Genomic DNA, 22,025 nt, shown 5'->3' with positions numbered 1-22,025 from the left:
AATTGCTTTCCAGTGTGAGAGGGTAAAACCAATTCCCCGACACCCATATGGGTCTGCTCTCCACCCATATGGGTTTGCTCTCCACCCATATGGGTTTGCTCTCCAATGCGATAGGGTAAACCAATTCCCCGACACCCATATGGGTTTGCTCTCTAGTGCGAGAGGATAAACTAATTGCTCTCCAGTGCGAGAGGGTAAACCAATTCCCCAACACCCATATGGGTCCGCTCTCTAGTGCGAGATGATTAATTAATTACTCTCTAGTGCGAGAGGGTAAACTAAATGCTCTCCAGTGCAATAGGGTAAACTAATTGCTCTCTAGTGCGAGAGGGTAAACTAAATCCTCGACACCCATCTGGGTAAGCTCTCTAGTACGAGAATGCCACATAGCTCAAAAGATCGAATGCCTGAATATCAACTAGGCAGTAAATGGTCAGGGGGCAGTAGCCACTTTTGCACTTAACAATTCGCTCATCCGACACTTCATCTTCAGTAGCTCTGATCTTGGTAGCTCCATACTTGATTGCTCCATCTACGATAGCTGAGAAATCAAACTTAAACAGTTTCTTCATTTTTGGCAAGCATCCCAAACGTGGCAGCCCAAACTGTTGCCCATGCCACTCCACTTCCTCTGCCCATACCGAGCCAATCTTTGGCTTCAATCAAGCCGAGCAGCACAAGCAATGGCCTCTACCACACCACCCTGACGTCTGCCCCATGGCAGCACCTCCCAAGAAGAAGACAAGGAGAATTAAGTTTTTCTTACATTGGTGCTGCGTGAAGAAGACAAAGAAATCAACGAAAGACGGTTTTTTGCATGGGCAAGCAAAGAAGAGTGCTAAAGAGGAGGAACAAATATCCTCTAGCTTTCTCTCTTTCTTGTAGGGATAAATAATTACCCTCCGAAGTTGATTTAATCCCCTACTTAAGGTAGGCTTAAATAGGCTTTGAAGATGATTTATTTCCCTTTCCTAGAAGAATCTAATTCTAATTCCAAGTCCAAGAGAGAATCTGCATCAAAGTTGGAGATCTCTACACCTGCTGTCTTTCCTGCGAGCAACCCAACAGGTGTGGGGGCATTTGTGGAGCCAAAATAATCAAGAGACAACACGTGGATTTTTGGGCAGAAAATGACAAAATTACCCTTGAGGAGCACCGGAATTCCCACGTGATATCCACCACCAAATAATCATGCAAACATGTTATGTTCCATTCAAATTCCTTTTATTTCCGGATGAAGATGCTCAAGTTGGCTCAATGTTAGAACTCAACCTATTACTCTTTCTTACGTAGTATGTTAAGAGAATGGCGTTTTCAACTTAACTTAGTTCCTAGCATGCAATCTAGAATGGCGTGTTCATAGATTTAACAAGTAAAAATCATTAAGAACGAAATGAGTTTGAGTCAACACAAGGCATCATAAGTACTAGCATTGTCTTACTTATCCTAGAAATTGGTTCACATGTTAATCGCAATTAACAAGTACTACTCTAGAACATATGTAGGTCCTTATTCAACAAGGGCAGGCACACACATATTCATAACATTAGAATCCTAGATATGCTTACTAAGTATGCATCCGTAGAAAACACATAAGGAATTCATCAATGAAACAAGTAGTGAACCAATTTTCATCCATTCATAAAAGTAATTCAAACGAAATGTCATAACAAACTTGGAATCATAATCTGGGCTTCAAAACAGCCCCTAACTACTAAAAATTGAATTACACATAATTCTCAAATTAAACCAAAAGATAGACATGAGTTTAAGAAGATAGAACCAAAAGAATCGAATGAGGTATCTTCCTCCTTCCTTCCTTCCCAATGGTGTTGCTACCTTGCCTTCTTCCTTTTCTCTAAAAAATTTCGTTCCCTTTGCATCTTTTAATTTTTTTATATTTTTTGTTGTCGTATTATTCTCATATTCCTCCTTCTTGCCGCTGCAACCTGCAACCTTTTTCCCTTTTTAACTTCCTGCCCCATTTTCTTCTCCTTAACTCACCCACTAATAGCCATTTAGTGATGATAATAAATGAGAGAAAATGGTCAAACAATTGTAACTCTTTAGGTAGCCTTTATGCCAATTACTCTCTCTTAATCCTCATCTTTAATTCCATTTCCTTTGATATTTGAATAGGTGTCAGCTGGCTTGTTCTTGGCTACATCAGCTTTGGCTGCTAGATTTATTGGGTTTATTACTTTCATTGCAGTTACAAACTGCTCAATCTCTTGTGAACCTTTTAGTGTTTAAACAACCATAACTTCTTCTAGAAAAATGATATTAACAATTAGCAAAATGCTCCAGAAAATAGACATCTGTAGCTTTCCAAGAATATAAGGCTCATTCTCTAATTCATTCTGAGTTGTTCGCAACTTGCTTCCAAAGTCAGCTGATTTGCACAAGCAGTTTTGACGAACTTGTTACTTTAAATCCCACTTGTGCTATTTTTCTTTTCTTTGCTTGACAAATCCTACAAAACACAAAAACAAAGTAAATAACTCAAAAATATAAGGAACTAACTAAGAAAAGACAAGTGAATTTGATGTAAAATATATATAAATATGAGCTTATCAAGTCATTTTGGCCTAGTAGCATTTATCTTGAATTTTGTTATGGGTCGTCCAGTGAAGGACGGCCGAATCCTATTACGAAGAGGTTTGGTTTGAATAAGGGTAAGTTAGTTGAATCCTAGTGCAACAAGGAGTTTTAAGGCTAAGGGTGCTGAGAATTTAGACGTTACAATTTGGATCAGATTTAGGCTTTTTTTTCTACGTTATAATTTGGATCAGATTTAGGCCTTTTTTTCTTTGTCGTTCTTTAATATAGTAATACCTCGAGTTTTTGTTTCAATTTCCATTAAGGTTATAATGATTTGGTTTGCTGGGGAATGGTAATTCTTTCTTAACTCAAAGAAAATTAATGAGAAACCATGTAGTCCTTTTATTTGGTTTGACATGGATGTGTTCTTTGTCTTCTGTGAACATCTTATTGTTTCTGGTTATGTTTTTATTTGCTCGAGCTTGCTTGATTTGGCTGCTTATAGAACATCTGAGGATGGAGCACTTAGTTTTTTAAACAGTCTGATTTGCTGTGGATGTATGATTTTTTTTTCTTTCTTCTTTGAAGTTGGAGAGCTGATACTTATCTCGAATTCCCGTTTGGGGATTTTTGTTGTATGATTCTTCTTGGTTGGTCTTTTATCTTGTTTCTTTCGTTTTATTGGTTCGGTTTCAAATTGTGACATTTTTTTTCTCAAAAACCAAACCGAAACCGTTTGAAATCGCAACGAACCGAACCAAACGGTTTGGTTTCATTTTGGTTTTGGCTTCAAAATCGCACCGCAAAAAATTTCGGTTTCGGTTGCGATTTCACTCGAAACCGCACCGAACCCCTACTCATCATCATCCTGTTCCTCTCCGAATTGGTTTTGCAGATCTGAAATTATTATTGGTTTTTTTATCGATTTTGTTTTTTTGGATTCCAAGTCTCTGAAATTTTTTAATTTTTATCACAAAAATTGGGTGCGATTGGGTGTGTTTTTTAATTGATTGCTACCCATTTGTTTTCAATTTTTCTGCTATTTTTCTTGACAATTTGATGATCCTTAGAGATGGGAAATCCGTCCATCTCTCACTAGACGAATGAACAGGTTTGTAATCGTTTCCCTTTTGGGTTTCTGTCTTGAGAATCATTTGAAAGGGTTATGATTTTTTGGTTTCTGGGTTTTTGAATTGGCGGCATATCATGGGTCTTTTGATCTTAAAGTTGTTGTCTTTGTTTGGTTTTTGGTGGCTATGTATATTTGCAGGGTCTGGATTTGTTTCTCAGGACCTCTATCAGCATGGGATTTTCAATGCTTCCATTAAGTTGCCTACGGATTACACTTCTGGAGTTGTTGCGTTTTATGCGAGTTCATTCTGTTTTTCTATTTGATTAAGGTTTTTAATTTGTTTCCCTCTTTGTTTGTTGTATGATTATATCTAAGGTTGTATGATTTTATTGTCAACAAAATAATATGACCCAGATTTTTACTTCTCAATTTTACAATTTAGTAAAGATTCAATCTTTATGGTTAGCTGATTAATCTGAATTTTTGTTTGTTTTAAACTTGGTGGCGTGGAACCCATAAATGTTATGGATCTATCAATATCCCAAGTAAAAACTTGTTTTCTCAGACTTGGTGGTGTGAACAGTACTATTTTTATTATCTTTCTTCTTAATCTGGAATTACTCCAAACGCTTTACTAAGTCAGTCCAACTGAGTCTAGTCTAAACTAGTCCAGCTTAGTCCTTGAAGTTAGTCCAATTCGAAATAATTCGATGCAACAAACGCACCCTGATTGTCTAGGAAAGAAAAAAAATACAATTCTTATTCCTGGTAGGAAAAGATATCCTTTGTTAATCTCATCATAACCTCCTCCATATAAAAGCAACCTTTCAATCCCACATCACATTCTTCCCGCCGCGCATTTGACGATCATACGATTCTCTCTCTCTCTCTCTCTCTCTATATTGTGTAGTTTAGTTCCCATACGTGTGAGTTCAAGAATTTAATCTTTAATTGTTTTATTACGCTGGTACTAGGACCACTGTGATATCAAGGACCAAGAGAATGATGCACTGGACTACGGAGATGCCGCAGACCAAGAGAACGAACTACAAGAAAATAGTTCATTTACCATATCAATTTTATCACGGATATTATGTGCTTGTTATAAAAAGTGACCATTTACCACGAACTTGGTCTGAATGTTGTAGATAACAGTGTTTTACAACATACAAATAATGGTCCGTTATAATAAAATAATTTATTACCACAGTCTTAATTAGCATGTTATGAAAATATTAAACCACCACGGGTATTAACCGTGATCAATATTATTAGTAATCACACAACATTTTTTTATCTACCATAGACATTAAATGTGGTGCAATTACTCACACTATTTAAAAAATAAAAAAATAAAATCAGAAGGAGGGACTAGACAATTTTCGAAAATTTCCCAAAATTTGAAATCTTTCAAATTTCACGCTACTGGAAAATAGGAGCGAGGAGTTAGTAAAAAAGTTAAAATTAAGCGGTTCCGTCCACTGTCACTCCTCTCCCTCTCCCTCGCTGCAAATAGATAGACCGCCAGCCTCCTTCCGGTGGAAATCGAAACCGTCGTCAAAATCAAAGCCCTCAAAAAGGTTTTTTTTTTCCTTCCCTTTTTGATTGTCATTTTAATTCATGTTGCTGATGCATAAATCCATCAGTTTTCCCTGTAATTCTCTTTCGGAACCCCCAGCAGAGGAAACGCTCTTACTTTCATCTCTCTCCGATCTTTAGGTATTATCGCAATTCCTCTCTCGATTGGTGCTATAGTATTTCTTAAAATTATTAGATTTAGGGTTGGGTAACTGATTTTAAGGATTTTGATTGTACTTTGCGTTCTGATTTTGTTTGAGATAGTCCCGTGTTTGGTTTAGATGTAAGGCCTGAAGCTTTTCGAGATGAATCTTAACCAAGGAGGACTTGAAAAGCATTTTGAGGTAAGATCGTTTGATTATTGTACTGATTGTTTGAGGTCTGATTCTGGAAATGGTCATGAATTTTAGATTTTTTTTATTGGTGCTTTTTGAGGGTTTTGTGGAAATGGTCATGAATTTTACATTCCTTGATTTATTGGTCCTTATAATTCAGGTGATGCTAGAGATTGGTTAGCAGTTACAACCATGTTAAATCAGTTGAAGAGTGGGGTTTGCTCTTGCAATACACGCTGAAGGTTCACGGTTATTTTTCATGTCACAAAACTCTTCTACATTTTCACTGCTATTTTTCATGTCACAAAATTCTTTTAGTAAGAAAGTCAATCTATGGCAAGTGGTTTGAAATAAAAAAAGGAACCTTGAATTCTCGCAATCAATTATTTTCGACAGGCACCATGTACTCACTTGGATCATGATTGCTTGCCTTTTGTGTAAATGACTTTGTGGATTTGAACTTTTCTGTATATGATGTTCTTGAGACATGAGTTTTTGATTTCTAAGCTTTATATTTACCCTTGTTTATCTCATAGGTGGTTGGTGGTTCAAATTCACGAAGGTTTACAATTCAAATATCAACTATTACATTTATGAAGTGTGCATTGGCTTGCTGGAGATGTTTGTCCTCTTGAAGAAATGAGTGCATAGGAGACGAATATCATTGGACAACCAAGTTTGGAACTAGGATTTAAGTTTTGTTTGAGTGTGAGACAAGGTCTATACATGTTTTTGGTACATTCTAGCATAACTCAATGGTTTGGTATTTCTTACTATAACTACTCATTTTGTCATTAGCTTTAGTGTAATATTTGAATATGTGAACTTTTATGAAATAAATGTGCAGTTTTCTATATAAATATCTTTATATATATGTACTTATTTATTTATTGACTAATTTATTTATTTATTTTTTATTTTTGAGAAAATTTTTGTAACGGGCATTGGCCGTAATCAATTTGTAATTCACAATGGCCATAGCACGTGGTATTAGATCTTGATCTACGACGGGCACAAGTTGTGATTATATTGCATTTGACAACGAACAAGACCTGTGGTAGAAAATAAGACTTTTTATCACATTCAGATTACTAACGGGCACAGTGTTCGTGGTAGATTGCAATCTATCATGGACATTGACCGTGGTAGATGAGCTTTTTTTCTTCTAGTACTAAGACGCCGAAGAGAACAAAGAGACTGATCAGTCAACGCACTACTACGGAGATGCCTAGTACCAAAAGGATGAGGCAGTACAAGGGCACAACGCAGTTGATGGACCTCCCCATCGACATCCTCCTCATCATCCTATCGACATCCTCCTCACCATCCCTTCAACTTGAATGTTATGGATGATTTTCTGGAGATCTTCAGGTTGAGAGACAACGGACTTGGAATTTACCATTTTGTAGTCCAAAAATTTGCCCACGACAAATTTCTTTGAACCAACAACCCCTGTTTTATATTTTTTCTCAAGTGATTCCCAAAGTTCATTGGTTGTTTTGCATATCACATAGACATCATACAACGAATCATCTAATGCATTGAAAATATAGTTTCTGTAGAGGAAATCATTACGATTCAAGGCATAACATTGAATTACTTGTTAGGATACCAATGAATTATTTGTTAGGATTCCTGGCATAACATTGTAATCAGATTTTATCTTGTAAATGTTAGAAGAAACTTTTTATGCATTCCATTTTATTTTACCTTTGATGCAACTTTGCATTTCAAGTTCGAACCTTCATTTCATGCCTAAAAAAAACAAAAACAAAAACAAAAATTGTAATCAATATTTTACTTAAGTAAGTGGTCATTTATCACAATGGTGAAAAAAAATTAATTGCTTTTGAATTAGATAGAAATATCCACTAGCATGGAGCTTAACATGTGAAACTCAAATGTCCATGTATGTATGCCATGAAACACAACACAATCGACGCGATAAACAATAAAATTTTACTCTCAAAGATTTATCGCAGAAACATAGAACAACAGAAATTTTGAGTCAGAGGGAAAACAGTAGAAGCAAGCGTGTGTAAATTTGCAATGTATGGCAAAGAAAGCAAGCACGATCGTTTTCTCTAATCCACCGAAAATCAAGAGTCGTGTGTTACTTTTCCGATCAAGCAAACAGTTGAGTCCCAACAAAAAATCCCACGTAAAAACATAGCCGTTTACATCGCATTGGAATTCCTCAATTTCTCTGAAAGCTCTCTCGATTAACCCAACAAAATGGCTACCCTTAACATGATCGCAGCTCACAACCTCCCTTCACCCGCAACCTCCTCCTTCGCCACCCAATCTCACAAACCCAACTCGCTTTCACTCTTCTTCTGCACCCAAACCTCCAGCAAGCCCCACCCACCACGGCTTTCGGCCTTCCCGACCCGGAAAAAACGAAGCTGGACTGTTGGATCGGTCGCGGAGGACAGAGAGGTGGTTCCCTTGAAGAAGAAGGATACAGGGGAACAAGATAGCGGCTTGCTGCTTAATGGGTCGGGAGAATTTCAGGCTCTTTCGACATCGTCGGAGGAGAAAGGAGAGGGGGATGATTTGGATAAGCTGACGAGCAGAGCTATTAATGCGTTAATTGTTCTGGGATTTGGGACCCTTGCGGTCTCTAAGTTGCTCACAATCGACCACGATTATTGGCATGTAAGTGATCTCATTCATGTGTATAGGTGTACATATTGGTACGTGTGTTCATGGATTATGTGCTCATATGAATCTTTGAAGGGTTTCTTCTGATGGGTTTACCTTAATTTGTTGGTTAATTGATTAAAGTTTTCAGCTTTAATTCTGGAATTGGTTGATCCTTAATACTTTAATCTATACTTAGTTAAGTTTCACTGCCGGATTTGGAACATCTTTTTGTAGAATGATCAGCCGAATCGAAATTATTATCTGTGAATTCATGGATTTTGATGCAAATAAGCTGCAGAATGTTTAAAGGGTTTTCTTATTTGTCTTAATTTGGTAATTTGCTTAAAGTTTCCAGCTTTGTTTTTGGAACGGGGTTGATCCTTAATACTTCATAAGTTAACCTATACATGGTTGAATGATGGGCTGAATTGAAATCGAGTTCTTTTCTTCTCTATATTGAATAAGGTGGTTGCCTCGGTAAGTTGTTGTATTTTGGATTTCAAAGCTTAATTTTCGAGACATTTTTCAGGGATGGACACTTTATGAGATACTAAGATATGTACCGGAACACAATTGGATTGCATATGAACAGGCTCTCAAAGCAAATCCTGTTTTTGCCAAAATGGTGATAAGTGGGGTTGTCTATACTCTAGGAGATTGGATTGCTCAAGTAAGTCTCTCTTCAGATAAGATTAGATAAAGTTCATCTCAATCATGACTTGTGTTTGTGGCTTCTAAGTTGTTTCCTATTGTATGTCAAGTGTTTTGAAGGGAAGCCGCTTTTGGAGTTTGACCGGAAACGCATATTCAGATCAGGCCTTGTTGGCTTTACTTTCCATGGATCTCTTTCCCATTATTATTACCAATTTTGTGAGGTGATGGTTCTGGTCTATATTTGCTTATTTCTAGCTTGTTTGATGGGTTTCTATGAATGGCTAAAATTATCGACTCTGATTTTCAGGCTCTTTTTCCTTTGGAGGATTGGTGGGTTGTCCCTGCCAAAATAGCCTTTGATCAAACAGTGTGGTCAGCGATTTGGAACAGCATCTATTTTGTGGTTTTGGGGTTCTTGCGTTTCGAATCCCCAACCAAGATTTTTGATGAACTTAGGGCTACATTTGTGCCCATGCTGACTGTGAGAAACTCTTCTAAATCTTCCTCATCAGTTTTGCATGTCTTGTTTTTGTTTTTGTGATTGTCTTTTGCTTGTTTTGAATGGATTACGAGATTATTTTCTTACCAGATAGAGTTGGATTTCTGTAAAAACACTTGAGGATATGTTCACTTGTATCTGAGTCAAGTTCTCTGACTCAGTTATCATAGCTTGTTTTGCTTCATATGCTGCTAAAGTTTATTAATATTTCATATCACAATAACAGATAAACAAAATATGTCATAAAGTACAAAAGTATAGCTAAAAGATGAAATTTGAGCTAATGGGTCACCAACAGTAGAATTGCTTCTTTCACATGTACTTATGCAATCGTACCAGCAGAGCTTAGTGTTATACCTGAAAAAAGTATATACAAAGATCAAGGGGAACTAGAAAGTAAAATCAAGTAGAAATTGTTATAACGCTGTATTTGATCTAAATGCTTGTGGTGGTTTGAGTTTTTAGCGAATACAGGCTTATTTGGTATGTTATAAGTTGTAACCTACTTATATCTGTGAGTCAACTGGCATGACAGGCGGGATGGAAGCTTTGGCCATTCGCTCATGTCATTACCTATGGCCTGATCCCTGTTGAACAAAGACTTCTTTGGGTGGACTGTGTGGAGCTAATTTGGGTTACTATTCTCTCAACGTAAGCCTCCAATCTTAGTTCTTTTATGTGGCGAGAATTTCTGTGTGCAAACCCCTACTCTGAGAAGTGTAATCTGCCCTATTTTGTATGCATGTTAATTTCAATAAGCATATATCTTCTCTCACTGATTAAATTTTCTTTGGGTAGTTATTCAAATGAGAAGGCAGATTCTAGTTTATCTGAGGCATCTTCTGGAGCAGATTCTGCTTCCTCGTCAAGCAATTCTTCAAAGGTACGTCATGTTAGCGGTCAGTGAAGGGCCTATTTCAGAATATCAATACAGGTTTAGGTCCAATTATGAATTCGTCAAATAATGAATTTGTGATTCCGTGGGCAGGACTAAATTTTGAAAAGCATGGTAATGAGACGGCTTTCTACAGCCAACACAGCCACTGTTTCCACCCCATTAGGGTGTGGAAGTCAAAAATCTGATACTATAAGTGCGAGAAACATACTCGTTGAAAGGGGAGATTGTCATCCATTGGATGTGCAGACCCCCCATATACTAGGAAGCAGCATGAGCTAGCTTGGGAGACCAGCAATTATTGGTTATCCTAACCAAACACATACGACACGAAGAATTATTTTTCCCTCAGGTGTGTTCTATATTCGTTCTCAAATTCAGTCAGATCTCCCTGGCGATCTCGTGCTATGTATATGTATTGGAGTAGCTGTAAATTTCAACAGGTACTGCAACTCATGTTGCAGCTTGGAGAAATTGTGTACTTGTAATTATAGTGCCACAAAGATGAGTAAGAAGATTGAGATTTTGCAACTAGATTTTCTTCGAGGTTGAAGTTGAAATGACTGCCTTTTTCGGAAAGTTTCCTTGGAATGAGCTTCATTTTCTTTACGAATCGCAGTTTCACATATATGCCGCAATAATTTTTATAGTTCGGTCGTTTATTACCGAACAGGTGGTTATTACCGACCATCCTTGTAGCCCAATGTGGCTTTGAAAGGCCCATTTCTTGTTTTACATCACATGCAGCACACGTGACCTCCCAAGACTTCACAGAGCGCGCGGGATTCAACCAGCGTTAACCGAAACCAACCTCCTCCACCTCCCTCAAAACAAGTAGCATGTAGCAGCACACCCAACATTTGAAAAATTACAGATCGAACCCCGGATCTGAAAAATCTCTTGCACCTAGATCCCAGAACCCCCTTTTAGATCCTCGCCCGCGTGAACCGGGTCAGAAAACAACGATGGCGAAGGTCGAAGAATTGCACCAAGAATCCAAGAACCCCAGCGTCGCGAAGAGTAAGAAGAAGAGGAAGCACGGCTCAACCGAGTTCTTCGTCTTCGTCGATTACCTCTTCCTCTCCATATTCTTCGCGTTCCTCTGCTTCATCATCTTTAAGATTACATCGGATTCTTTCTATCTCTAGACACCCACATTCTTTCGAATCAGGTCCATCCTCTAATCCCTCTTCTCAATTTCCCTGATGGGCTTTGTCAATTTTGGGTATTTTGAATGCAATTCGTGTAATGGGTTTGCTTTGCGAATTCTTGATTGTTGTGGGTTCGACCCGTTTTGGTTGATTTGAGTAAGAAAAAGATAAAAATTTCTGATAATTAATTGAAGGAGCGGCTAAATAGATAGCTTAATTATAAATGTTGAGCCTTTAATATGTATCCATGATGCAATTGGATGTCGCTTGAGCAATTGTTCTAATCCAGTATAAACTAGGGGGACGGGGATTCAAACTTGGGTGGAAATGGGGAAGCACACTGATCTAGCCAACTTAGTTAAGCAAGGCCGTGGTTGTAATTGTAATTGAATGGATTGGTAGAGGAATCAACAGGACTTTGAATGCATGGAAACCGAAATGAAATCTGGTATCAGTGGAGCTGCAATTTGTTCTCATCTGGGTAGTTGTTGGATTGATGATTGGCGTGTTCAATGTGAAAAATATGTGGTTGGTGGTGGAATTTATTCTAGGCATAAATATGGCTGTTTAATGCCAAAAATAGTAAGTTTGTGCACATGTTGTTATGAATCCAAGTAAATCATGAAATTGTCAGTTCCTTAGATTTACATGGCTGGGATTAACATACAAGCAGCTTGGAAAGTTAATCAACTTCCAGATAAAATTCACTCGAAGATTTAAATGCCGTTTCGTGTCAAATCGTTTATGGTTATATCTAACCAGTGTGTGTTTTGTTTCTGAACATTTTTCGGTATGTTGTTGGAAGTTCGTAGCACTCAATCGATAAAATGAACATTGCTGTGATTTCAACTTAGAAGTATTGCAGGTTTCACTTTCGGATTGTTGATTAGTACCTAAGCTGTTGTTTATGCCCTTGCAGCTGTTTCGTTTAGTGACATATCTGGGGATTATGTGACAGGTTCAGGTCTAAGCTTGAAGAACTTCACGGGAGTTGGCATCGTCGGATTCATGATGTGTTAGGGTGAATCGGAGAAAAAAAAAAGAAAAAGCATGTTCCCTTTTGATCGAATGTAATTTAGAAACAGTTGCTTTTTGTGGCCTCTATTTCTGGGAACAGACACATGTATTTAAGTGTAATATTCATATATGAATTAAGATGATGGATTATGTCTTTGTATTAAGTACTAGATGGTGTTTGTCAATTGGTTTCATACCAAATTTAATTAATGTCGGATTTGAATTATTCTTTTTTCTTTTCTGGTGTAATTTGTTTCTAATTAGTAGGTCTAGTTGCATCTTCTAGAGGTCCACCTCATAAAAATTTTGTCCACCACAAGAATAATAGTGGGGAAGTGATATCCGTACTCACGTTATCTTCTTTTGCGCTTCTTTTTCTTGGCCGTTATAGAGAATAAATTAGAACGAGAAAACAAGAGTGTGAAAATCATTGCCTGCAAATTAAATTTCGAAAAAATTAGGTTCACATCCTTCTTTTTGTTACTCCATTGATTAAAATCCTATTCATTTTGAATTTTTGATCAAGGTCCTTGGGTATTAATAACATCATTAATTATTTGAATAATAAAATATTTTTATTTTTAAATATATTCCTTTAGTGTTAAAAATGTTACAATTAGTATATTTATATTTATGGCTAAATTTTTTATCATATATTTTTATTTTTAGTTTGTACCTATTTTTAATTTGCAAATATTTTTTAATTTGTACCAATTTAATTTTCAATTTTAATTTGTACCCATATATTAGTTTCTTTTTGTGCCCATATTTTTTAAAGTTTTATTTGTGTTTGTACCCATATGTATATCGTTACGTGACATTGTATATTTAATCAATAATAGAAAAATTACATATGGTATATTTATGCTTTATGCCTAAACTTTGTATCATATATTTATATTTTTAGTTAGTACCCACTTTTAATTTGCAACATTTTTTTTTTAATTTGTAGTATTTTCTTTTTAGTTTTATTTTGTACCCATGTATTAATTTGTTTTAGCACCTATATTTTTAAAAATTCATTTGTACTCATAATTTTTAATCTTTTATATGTTCTCTAATTTGTTTATAATGTACCCATTCTTCTTTATTAATGTACCACTTTGTTATATGCGAAATGTACTTTTTTTGTAAAATGTACCAATTTTTTTTAACACTATGGATACATTCTTTTGCCATTTATTATTTCTTATTTTTACATAGTTTTTATCCATTCATTCAATCAAAATGTTTGAATTTTTTTATTGCAACTGTTTCTAATAGTATTATAATGAGGGATTTTAAATTTATAGGATTATAAATTTCATAAAATATCAAACAATTAATGTCAAAACTATAAAAATATAAATAGGAGTGTAAATAACACTTCCCATATTAATAGTAATATAATGAGGGGTACAAAGTCGAGGGACCTTGATCTAACTTTGAATATTATTAAGGTTTTAATCAAAAAATGTTAAGAATTAGGAATCGCATTCAAAATATCTCTTAAGTTTCCCTTTCTCTCACGCATGCAGACACAAAAACATGGCTAAAGAGTAAAGAGAATAACAACTGCTGAGCAGCATTCATTGATTCGCATCAGAAATGCAACATAAAAATAGCAAAACATAGATTTATTAACTCAACTACTTTATTCGAAGCTAGAAAAGCAGCATGCTATTCTCTCAAGAATCTAGCTCTCTCAAACTAAACAACAAATGACGGTAGAAGAAAAACACACATACAACTAGTCGACTGATACAGAATCGTGACCTAGCACGCTTATTCGAAGCTCATTTGGAAACGAATTCAGGGATATGGAGCAACTGGAGTGCTCCCGCCACCATTCCCGGGGGTTGGAACCTCATTACCGGGGTTTGGGACGAATGTGTCATCACCGCCTGGAACATAGTTGTTACTACTCGGGCTTCCACCACTTCCACTTCCACCAGTGCTGCCGGTGCTGCCCATGCCAGGGAATGGAGCAAAATGTCCCAGTGGTGGTACCATCACACGCCCAATGCCAGGAATGAGAAGACTTCCGTCATGGTCAAGTAACCACTGAGGTTGTTTCTTGTCATCTTTGTTGGAGATTGTTGGCACATTTCGCCCGGCAACTGCTCCTCCTACTAGGTCAAGGAGGATAACGGAAACAGAGATGAGAGCAAAGAACGAAAGGCGGATTTTGTAAGCCATTATCGGAGCAATGGTAGAGGGAGGGAGAGATGAGAGAGAAGGGTAGGTCTTGCTGAAGTTAGCTTGGTGATTTGAATGTAGAAGAAGGGCTCTTCTTATAGCTGAGGATTTCTGGCAAGTAGGGTGAACAGTTTGTCGGTGAGTTAAGAAGCCATGGATAGAGAGGAGATATACAAATGTATACGTGCATGGAGAGAGAAGTGATGATTAGTCATTGAGTTGGGTTTTTCTTAGGTCGATAATTTTTATGCACTTTTAAGGACTGGGTAGTGTTGGTTAAAATTAAATGACCACGGCCTTGCGAAATTCCAGAATACAACAATGTATGACATATATTGTGAAATTTGACGATTGGATGTACGCTTTGATATTCAAGGGAAGAATAACTGGGGAATGTAACCTGCTTATAAGATAATGTATACTTTACATTGATGTACAGTACACCGATGTATGACATACATTGTAGAATTTAACGGCTACTGTGCGCTCCGATATTCAAAAGAATTTATTGGGTGAATCGGATCCGCTGAAAATGTAATATATATTGATGTAAAGTTCGAAAACTTCAGGTGTTTTTTTCTTAGTTACCGAGATTGAGTTATACTTTAAACGTATTAAAATCTGCCTATATGTTCCAGCAACTCCTGCGGCCATTAATGATGTGCAGATCTGCCTACATTCCTCTGTGAATGTGAATCAAAGAGTAGTTACCATTAATTTCAGCTGCTTTTTTCTGTGTATTCATCTTTTTAATTTACAATATCACAGTCGCTTTTGAGTTCATAAACTGCAAATTATTTTACTGCTGCCAACATTGAAAGCACTGGGACTTTGAACTATAAAGACTCCCGCCATTTAAGGTTTCATCTTTATCTTTTGCAGACATACTTTTTTTCTGGTTTGTCTTTCCTTTTCTTCACTGACAAGGTATTTAATGGGGTCATTTTCCACATTGCAATTTTCCATCTACCCCTTTATTGTTGTTGTATCAGTTATCTGCCATGGGAGAATTTTTACAAGCGGCACCTATATGTTAGGTATTGCTGCAAAATTATGCCACTTAATTGGAAAATTGAGTAATTTGTCACCTCAATTTTGATGCTGTAATTGCCACCTACGACTAACTTCACCCCTTTTTTTGTCCAAAAGGTTGCCAATGTTAAAATGATTCTTTAAACATAAGGTGTATCGATATTTCAGACTTCAAAATATCTTTTGAGGTATTTGTAGGTTTATCCTCTGAACTTATATAGAGATGTCAATTTCTCCCTTGGAACTTTAATTTTAGCCGTTTACCCCTGAACTTTTATAATTAGCCAATTTCCCCTTGAACTTTAACTTTAGCCAATTACCCCCTAAATTTTTATAAATAGCCAATTTCCCCCTCCTAGCGTTAGATTTTAAATTTTTCATCCATCCAATTTTTTATTCTTTTTGCCTCTATGCAATTGTCATGTGTTGTCCGTGTGACCAAAACTGATAAAAAATTGGACGAAAAAAAATCTAGCGGCATGGGTGAAATTGGCTATTTACAAAAGTTCAGGAGGGTAATTAGCTAAAATTAAAATTCAAAAGGAAATTGGCTAATTATAAAAGTTCAGAGATAGTCAGCTAAGATTAAAGTTCAAAGAAAAATTAGCACATCTATACAAGTTTATGGGACAAATTAACAAATATGTCTATCTTTTAAAGAATTTTTAGAATCACATGCCAACTTTTTAGACGAAAAAGTAGGTGGAGTCAAACTAGGTGATATAGAGCAACAAAAAGTAGATGGAGTCAGACAAGGCGGCAATGGGTTTGAACAATTCAATAGCTGAATCTCACGATGCATCAATGTCTTGCGTACGTACATTACGCTGCGGGATCGTTTCAACCGTCAGATATGATGGTTTCATTTTTAAACGTAGACGTTCGGCTGAGCAATGTATTGCATAAAATTCCAGTAGAAATGTGGAACGTAAAAATATAGGCTGCATCTACATCTGATATGGACTAAAGAATGTACATAAAACTTAGAGACACACAGAATTATATTTGCCTCAGCTACCTGAAGAGAACAGTTTCCTTACTTTTTGTGCCTTCTGCAACAAATGCTGAGGAAATGGAAACCCAGAAAGATTTATCTTTTGGATTTTAATGAGGCAAAAAGATGCCATAATACAATAAACGCTAGCCAGTTTCGTTTATATTTGAATCACAATTTCTAAGGCCTTTCTTCGGAAAATCTAGGAAGTTGAACGAGGGAATTCACGCGTGTCACGCCTTCCAAACCCAACCAGTTCTCTTCAGCTGCCACTGTTTCTTCATTCCCTTCAATCTCAACCGGTAGTCTACCATGAGTATCACTTTCATCAGATGACCTGACAGTGAAATTCCTCTGCAAAGATGGCTCCGACTTCTGGCCATCATCTGATTCAACTGCATTGCCGGAGTGATTGCTTTGAAGGGTTGCGGATGAAAAGCCTTGTTCCTCATAATCAGATTCCGAGTCCATTTTCCCATCCAAAAACAAGCAAACGACTGCACAGTCATCCATCTTTGAAGTCGGGTATTTGAGTTTCCATTCGCGAGCAGCTGAGTCAACCACAGTCCTTGCTGCTGATGCCCGGGTTGGGGCTGAGGAGACTATCTCAACAACCTCTTCATTGCTTAAGACATCCCAAACCTATAAATATACAAGTTAAAGATCATCGAGTGAAGTTAAATACGAAATTTTAGGTTTACTATATTTCACATCTAATGCCACGCTACACTATCAATAATCAAGCTTATAAATTACAAGTAAAGCAGGACATTAATAAGCAGAGCATTCTTGCAGGTGCGCAGCAATCACTTATAAATACCGATCATGTTATCTCCGGCTTGCCTTAGGTTCCTTATATAACTTTTAAGGGATTAAAATTTCCATAGAGAAAACAGGGAAAGAGGACATTAATAAGTCCTCAAAGGTCTGAACAATTTCACATTCGGCAACCCCTGCTCGTGTGGAAGGTACAGGAGATATTTCATTCCTCATTAAACTATAATGAACACAGTACAAGAACATGCTGAGATGTAAGCACTCTTTTGTCACTCGTGTTTTTCGAATCCAGATGCTTTGGACTTTATTACTAGATCTTTACATCTCATAAGAACTATCGACACTCCTTGATCATGTTTGGTGATTTAAATATGACTTGTCTGTAATTCTATCACTTCATATTCGGTTCCTGTAAGCCATTTCAAGCGCAAATGGATATTCCTCATCGTTGTACACTTACTATGTGAATTTTTAACTTTCTTTGCATTATTAAAGCCAGTAGTGCCGTGTAGAAATAATCAACAAACATCCAACCAAAAAGAACAAAAAAAAATTGAAAGAAACCATAGAGAATATCGAAATAAACTATAGAGAATATTGAAACAAAATATAGAGAATATCGAAATAGGATATTATCAAAGAGGAAATTTTTACCCCGTCAGAAGCAAGAACAATGAACTGGTCTCTGTCAGTAAGTATCCGGTGTGAGAACTCAGGAATTGAGATCACTCCATACTCCTTTAAACAGAAATCGCCGAAGGCTCGAGCCATAGCTAAACCAGGGGCATCATCAAAAGGCAACCATACTCGAGACACTTCAGGCTCATCATGCAAAGCAAACACCCTACCCTTACACCGTTTAATTCTTTCAGCTTCCCCTATGACATTTACATAAGCATCAACCAAGTAAGGTTCAAATAACAAGAAGGCAACCAAAGCATCAGTGACAAGAAATTTAGAATATTGTTCACACTTGGCAGATCAGGCTTTAAGTCAACAGTTAACTGGATTGCCACCATGGAATCATTACTGTCCTTTGATCCCAGGATTGCTCGGGAATCCCCGATATAACCCATGAAAAGATTTGACCCCTGAAAAGTGAAGCGATCAAAAACAAAGCAAACGAAATAGGCAAAGTTAAGAGTGCAGATGGTGTTTGCTGCCGTACCTGTTTGACTAGAGTGACAGCAGTGCTACCACTGCAGAAGCAGTCCAAATTAGGATGAGACCTCAGCTCCTTGTCCATGGCTTTGTATGACTTAAGGAAAGCGTCTCTCCATGATAAATTCAATTTTTCCTCATCCAAACCATCCTTCTCAGTATCTCCACAATCTGACTTCTTTAGGTTCCGCTTGAAACACGTTTTACTGGACCCTTGGTATGAATACAAGAAGGATAGCAGTTTCATTGGCAACGCATCCCTTACTTTGCGAGCAACAAGATGGCCGTGTGGACCATGGCCGTCAAAAACACCACAGAATATCGCATCATCGGGCATGAAATCCTTCAAAAGAATATAAAATCAAGAGTTCAGAAATCATAAATTATCTTACCAACGTGTTCAATTAGCATTCCCACTGCAGAGGAGAAACTTACTTCCCACACAAGCATGGCATCTTGGTTTATGCCTTTGCGGCCCTGCTGTGTGAATATGCAAGAAGTCTGGCTCTTTCCGTTGGTAAAAATGCGGTTGGGCAAGGTGTGTAAATTCTGAAGAGTATATGCATGGTCAGAGAATGTCTTCTTCGTTCTCTTTCGACCGCTAAATTGAATCCCCAAGCATGGGGGTGTCACTGCCTCTCTGTTGCTGTTGCTGCTACGAGTACTCTGACTACTAGTCGAAACACAACCCCCCATTTCCTCAGCTCAACATAGACGACATCTGACTTAATAAAGGATAAGTCCTACTTTAGCCAACCAGATCGCACATGAAATTCTGAAATTTGCCAAAAATGGTCAACCGAGCAAATGAATATCCAAATACCAAAGACTCCCACACATCCAAACCACCAGCCATTTTACAAGCCCATATAGAAAAATGAGGTCATTTTATCTTGGTCAATGCAGTCCGTGGATGTAACGTGAATCGATAATAAAACTAGCTGAAGAGAACAAGAAGACATTAGTTAATTACTTTTTTAATCTCTGGCAACACATAATGCAAAAATGGCTGCTTCTGCTTGTAAAGAACTAAACAAAACAAACAAGATGTATTAAAAAAACACAGTTCCATGTTTCAAGGAACAGAAATACTTAAAAAGGCCGTCCAGATCCTATTGCCCTTCATGAGGAATCGCACTGATAATAACCAAGTGGTAGGATTTTGAGCAAATTGATTTATATAAAATAGAAGCCAAAGACCCGTCGATTTTATATAACTTAGATTAGAATGTCGCTAAAACAAATAGAAGCTAATCGAGACACCAAAAAACAGAAAATCGGGTACACAAAACCGAGAAATGCCACCATAAAAACACCAAATTTACCCTGTATTCTGCCAACTATGAGATTCAGACTCATCAAAATTCAATAACACAAGAAAAATAAACATGTCACTTAAAAGATTCTTAATAAAACAGAACTACATTGAGATGCAAAAACCAGAAGAACAGTGTGACTATTGAAAATCTTGCCCAATTATGTATACCAACAAACAAACTCAGAGAAACCCAACTGTTACTAGGTTACTCGAACATTAAGAAACAATCAAGATTTTCTGACTTAAAGTGGATACCAATTAAGGAAACCAGAAAGAAATATTCTTGACAACTTGGAATTTTTTAGTACATGTTAAATCTACCTCCACTTTCACAGCAACCAAACAACAAAGCACAGGGTCCGGTCAACGGACTACTTCGGAGGAGGAGAGAGGGGGAGAGAGAGAGAGAGGTAAAGGCAATATTGAAATTGGTACAAAGTTACGAACTGTTATTTTACCACCAGAGAGAAATCCGAGAGAGATAAAGCAAATTTTGAAAAAGCAGGAAAACGACGAGAGGAATGCTCTTTTGTCAAATAACATAATCATTTAGGTATAACTATTTATCATACAAAGAATGAAAGCAAACAAACAAAGCATACACAGGGTTAATCCTTGTTTGGTTCCTAAGAAAATATCAAAGAAAATCCGTAAACTTTTGAGCATAAGAGATCACTCAAATATTACATGATCGTTCATAAGGGCAAACAAAGCAGAAAAACCCAATATCACAAACAACCATCAAAATCAAATGGAATGTTTAGTTTTCTATGAGAATGCAGTAAAAGTTTCAGTCTTTACAAAGCAAAGCACCAAAAAAATGAAATTTGAGATGCTTATCTCTCTCTCTCTCTCTCTCTCTCTCTCTCTCTCTTACCCAATACCAATAGAGATCAAAACCCCAAAAAGATAAGTATATGGATTAGAGTGCAGATAGACAGAGAAGTTGTACATGCAGATCTTTGATTAGTCAGCGATTATTGCTCTAAATCACCCATAATTTCGACTCAAAGCAAACAGAGATGAGCAATATTGATCACAGATAATGGAAAGCAAATGGTTTAAACAAACAAACATTTGAGAATTAGAAATAAAATTGGATTGTTCGAGAAAAATTGAGAAAAGGGTAGTGAGTTTTTTACCTTTTTGTTGAAATTTCCTAGCCTAGATTAGAGCTTTGGGATCAGAGTGAAGAAAACCAGAACAGAACAGAAGAGGTGGGGAGAGAGTTGAATATTTATATGGTGGAGTCTGGAGGGTGGTGCATTGATTGCAAAAGCAGCGCCGAACCGAAAGGGAAGAGATAGAGAGAGAGAGAGAGAGGTTACTATGGAGTAGCCGTGCACCCCCGGCTGAAACGATGATTGAAATCAATCTCAGATTCTCATGATGCAACTGCCACTGTTTAATACACTTTCCTCATGGCGCGTCAAGTCATCCTTATCCCCTTTTTCTTTTCATTTCTTTCTTCCTTTCTTTCTTTTTTTTTTTTTTTTTCCTTCATTCTACCGAACACTAAAAAGGATTAGGAGATAGTTTAATCCTACGTAGAATTTCATGTAATCAAATTTGAAGGTAGAAATGAGCTTCAATCGATATGTCAATCCTACGTAGAATGACATATGAGTTTTTATATGCCAAATTTGACATATGAGAAAAGGTGATGTCAAATTTTTTAAAATTATTTTAGTATGTGGCTCTTATTAATGCACCAATTATAGATCTTGAAAAATGTATTTTAATTGATTTCTTTTTAAAATGGATCCTACAAATATCATTTATAACAAATAAAATATCGGTTGGAAAAAGAGAAAATCTGACATTGCCACATCAATTATCAAATTAACATTTGACATTTATCTTTTGACATCTCCTTTGGAAATGCTCTTAGGATCCTAGCCAAATCCTTTTTCTGGAATTCGGAAAATCAAAATTATGTACATTCATCATATATCATACGATCATAAGCTATTTAAAATTAAACATAGTATCTAACGAAAATTAACCGCACTATATACGATGAACGAACACGATTGATTGATCTTCCAGATATCCACAAAGAGGATCCAAAGAGGATCTTCATCCAAACTAAAAGGCTAAATACATTGAAATAATGATCGTCGAATTTTTATGCTTGTAAGACCGACTCTAATAATTGAGTTAAAATCTAAAATTTA

The 22,025-nt window shown here is 36.7% G+C and overlaps 3 protein-coding genes and 2 long non-coding RNA genes across 7 annotated transcripts; 3 read left to right on the top strand and 2 right to left on the bottom strand.

The window, feature by feature from the left end:
- The first annotated feature begins 3,525 nt into the window (after positions 1-3,525).
- LOC148689314 (uncharacterized) lies at positions 3,526-4,042 on the top strand. The gene is made up of 2 exons (XR_015958336.1): positions 3,526-3,652; positions 3,812-4,042. It is a non-coding gene; the product is annotated as an uncharacterized LOC148689314 (long non-coding RNA).
- A 941-nt stretch (positions 4,043-4,983) lies between these two features.
- LOC137749176 (uncharacterized) lies at positions 4,984-6,398 on the top strand. The gene is made up of 4 exons (XR_015958321.1): positions 4,984-5,332; positions 5,456-5,535; positions 5,687-5,768; positions 6,063-6,398. It is a non-coding gene; the product is annotated as an uncharacterized LOC137749176 (long non-coding RNA).
- Positions 6,399-7,418: 1,020 nt separating this feature from the next.
- On the top strand, positions 7,419-10,799 carry LOC137707834 (uncharacterized). The gene is made up of 7 exons (XM_068446758.2): positions 7,419-8,184; positions 8,702-8,842; positions 8,934-9,047; positions 9,134-9,307; positions 9,861-9,976; positions 10,124-10,208; positions 10,314-10,799. The coding sequence occupies exons 1-7, from the start codon at positions 7,762-7,764 to the stop codon at positions 10,317-10,319; spliced, it is 1,059 nt and encodes a 352-aa protein (XP_068302859.2). The 5' UTR covers positions 7,419-7,761; the 3' UTR covers positions 10,320-10,799.
- A 3,128-nt stretch (positions 10,800-13,927) lies between these two features.
- On the bottom strand, positions 13,928-14,655 carry LOC137709206 (cell wall protein precursor). The gene has a single exon (XM_068448310.2). The coding sequence runs from the start codon at positions 14,564-14,566 to the stop codon at positions 14,180-14,182; it is 387 nt and encodes a 128-aa protein (XP_068304411.2). The 5' UTR covers positions 14,567-14,655; the 3' UTR covers positions 13,928-14,179.
- A 1,863-nt stretch (positions 14,656-16,518) lies between these two features.
- On the bottom strand, positions 16,519-21,296 carry LOC137707581 (putative protein phosphatase 2C 52). Of its 3 annotated transcripts, none has more exons than XM_088688935.1 (6): positions 20,991-21,296; positions 18,966-19,471; positions 18,538-18,873; positions 18,343-18,460; positions 18,024-18,247; positions 16,519-17,234 (listed from the first exon to the last, which is right to left on the bottom strand). In XM_088688935.1, exons 2-6 carry the CDS (start codon positions 19,224-19,226, stop codon positions 16,773-16,775), a joined length of 1,401 nt encoding a protein of 466 aa, XP_088545061.1. In that variant the 5' UTR covers positions 19,227-19,471; positions 20,991-21,296; the 3' UTR covers positions 16,519-16,772. The 3 variants fall into 3 exon arrangements, with proteins under 3 accessions (XP_088545061.1, XP_088545063.1, XP_068302581.2); XM_088688937.1 differs by having other exon boundaries at positions 18,966-19,305; positions 20,991-21,290; XM_068446480.2 differs by lacking the exon at positions 20,991-21,296 and adding an exon at positions 20,170-20,351.
- Positions 21,297-22,025: the final 729 nt, after the last annotated feature.

The sequence above is a fragment of the Pyrus communis genome, chromosome 17 (genome assembly GCF_041283825.1).
Source record: "Pyrus communis isolate YQ-2024b chromosome 17, ASM4128382v1, whole genome shotgun sequence".
NCBI lineage: Eukaryota > Viridiplantae > Streptophyta > Magnoliopsida > Rosales > Rosaceae > Pyrus > Pyrus communis.
This window is presented reverse-complemented; position numbering and strand designations above follow the sequence as displayed.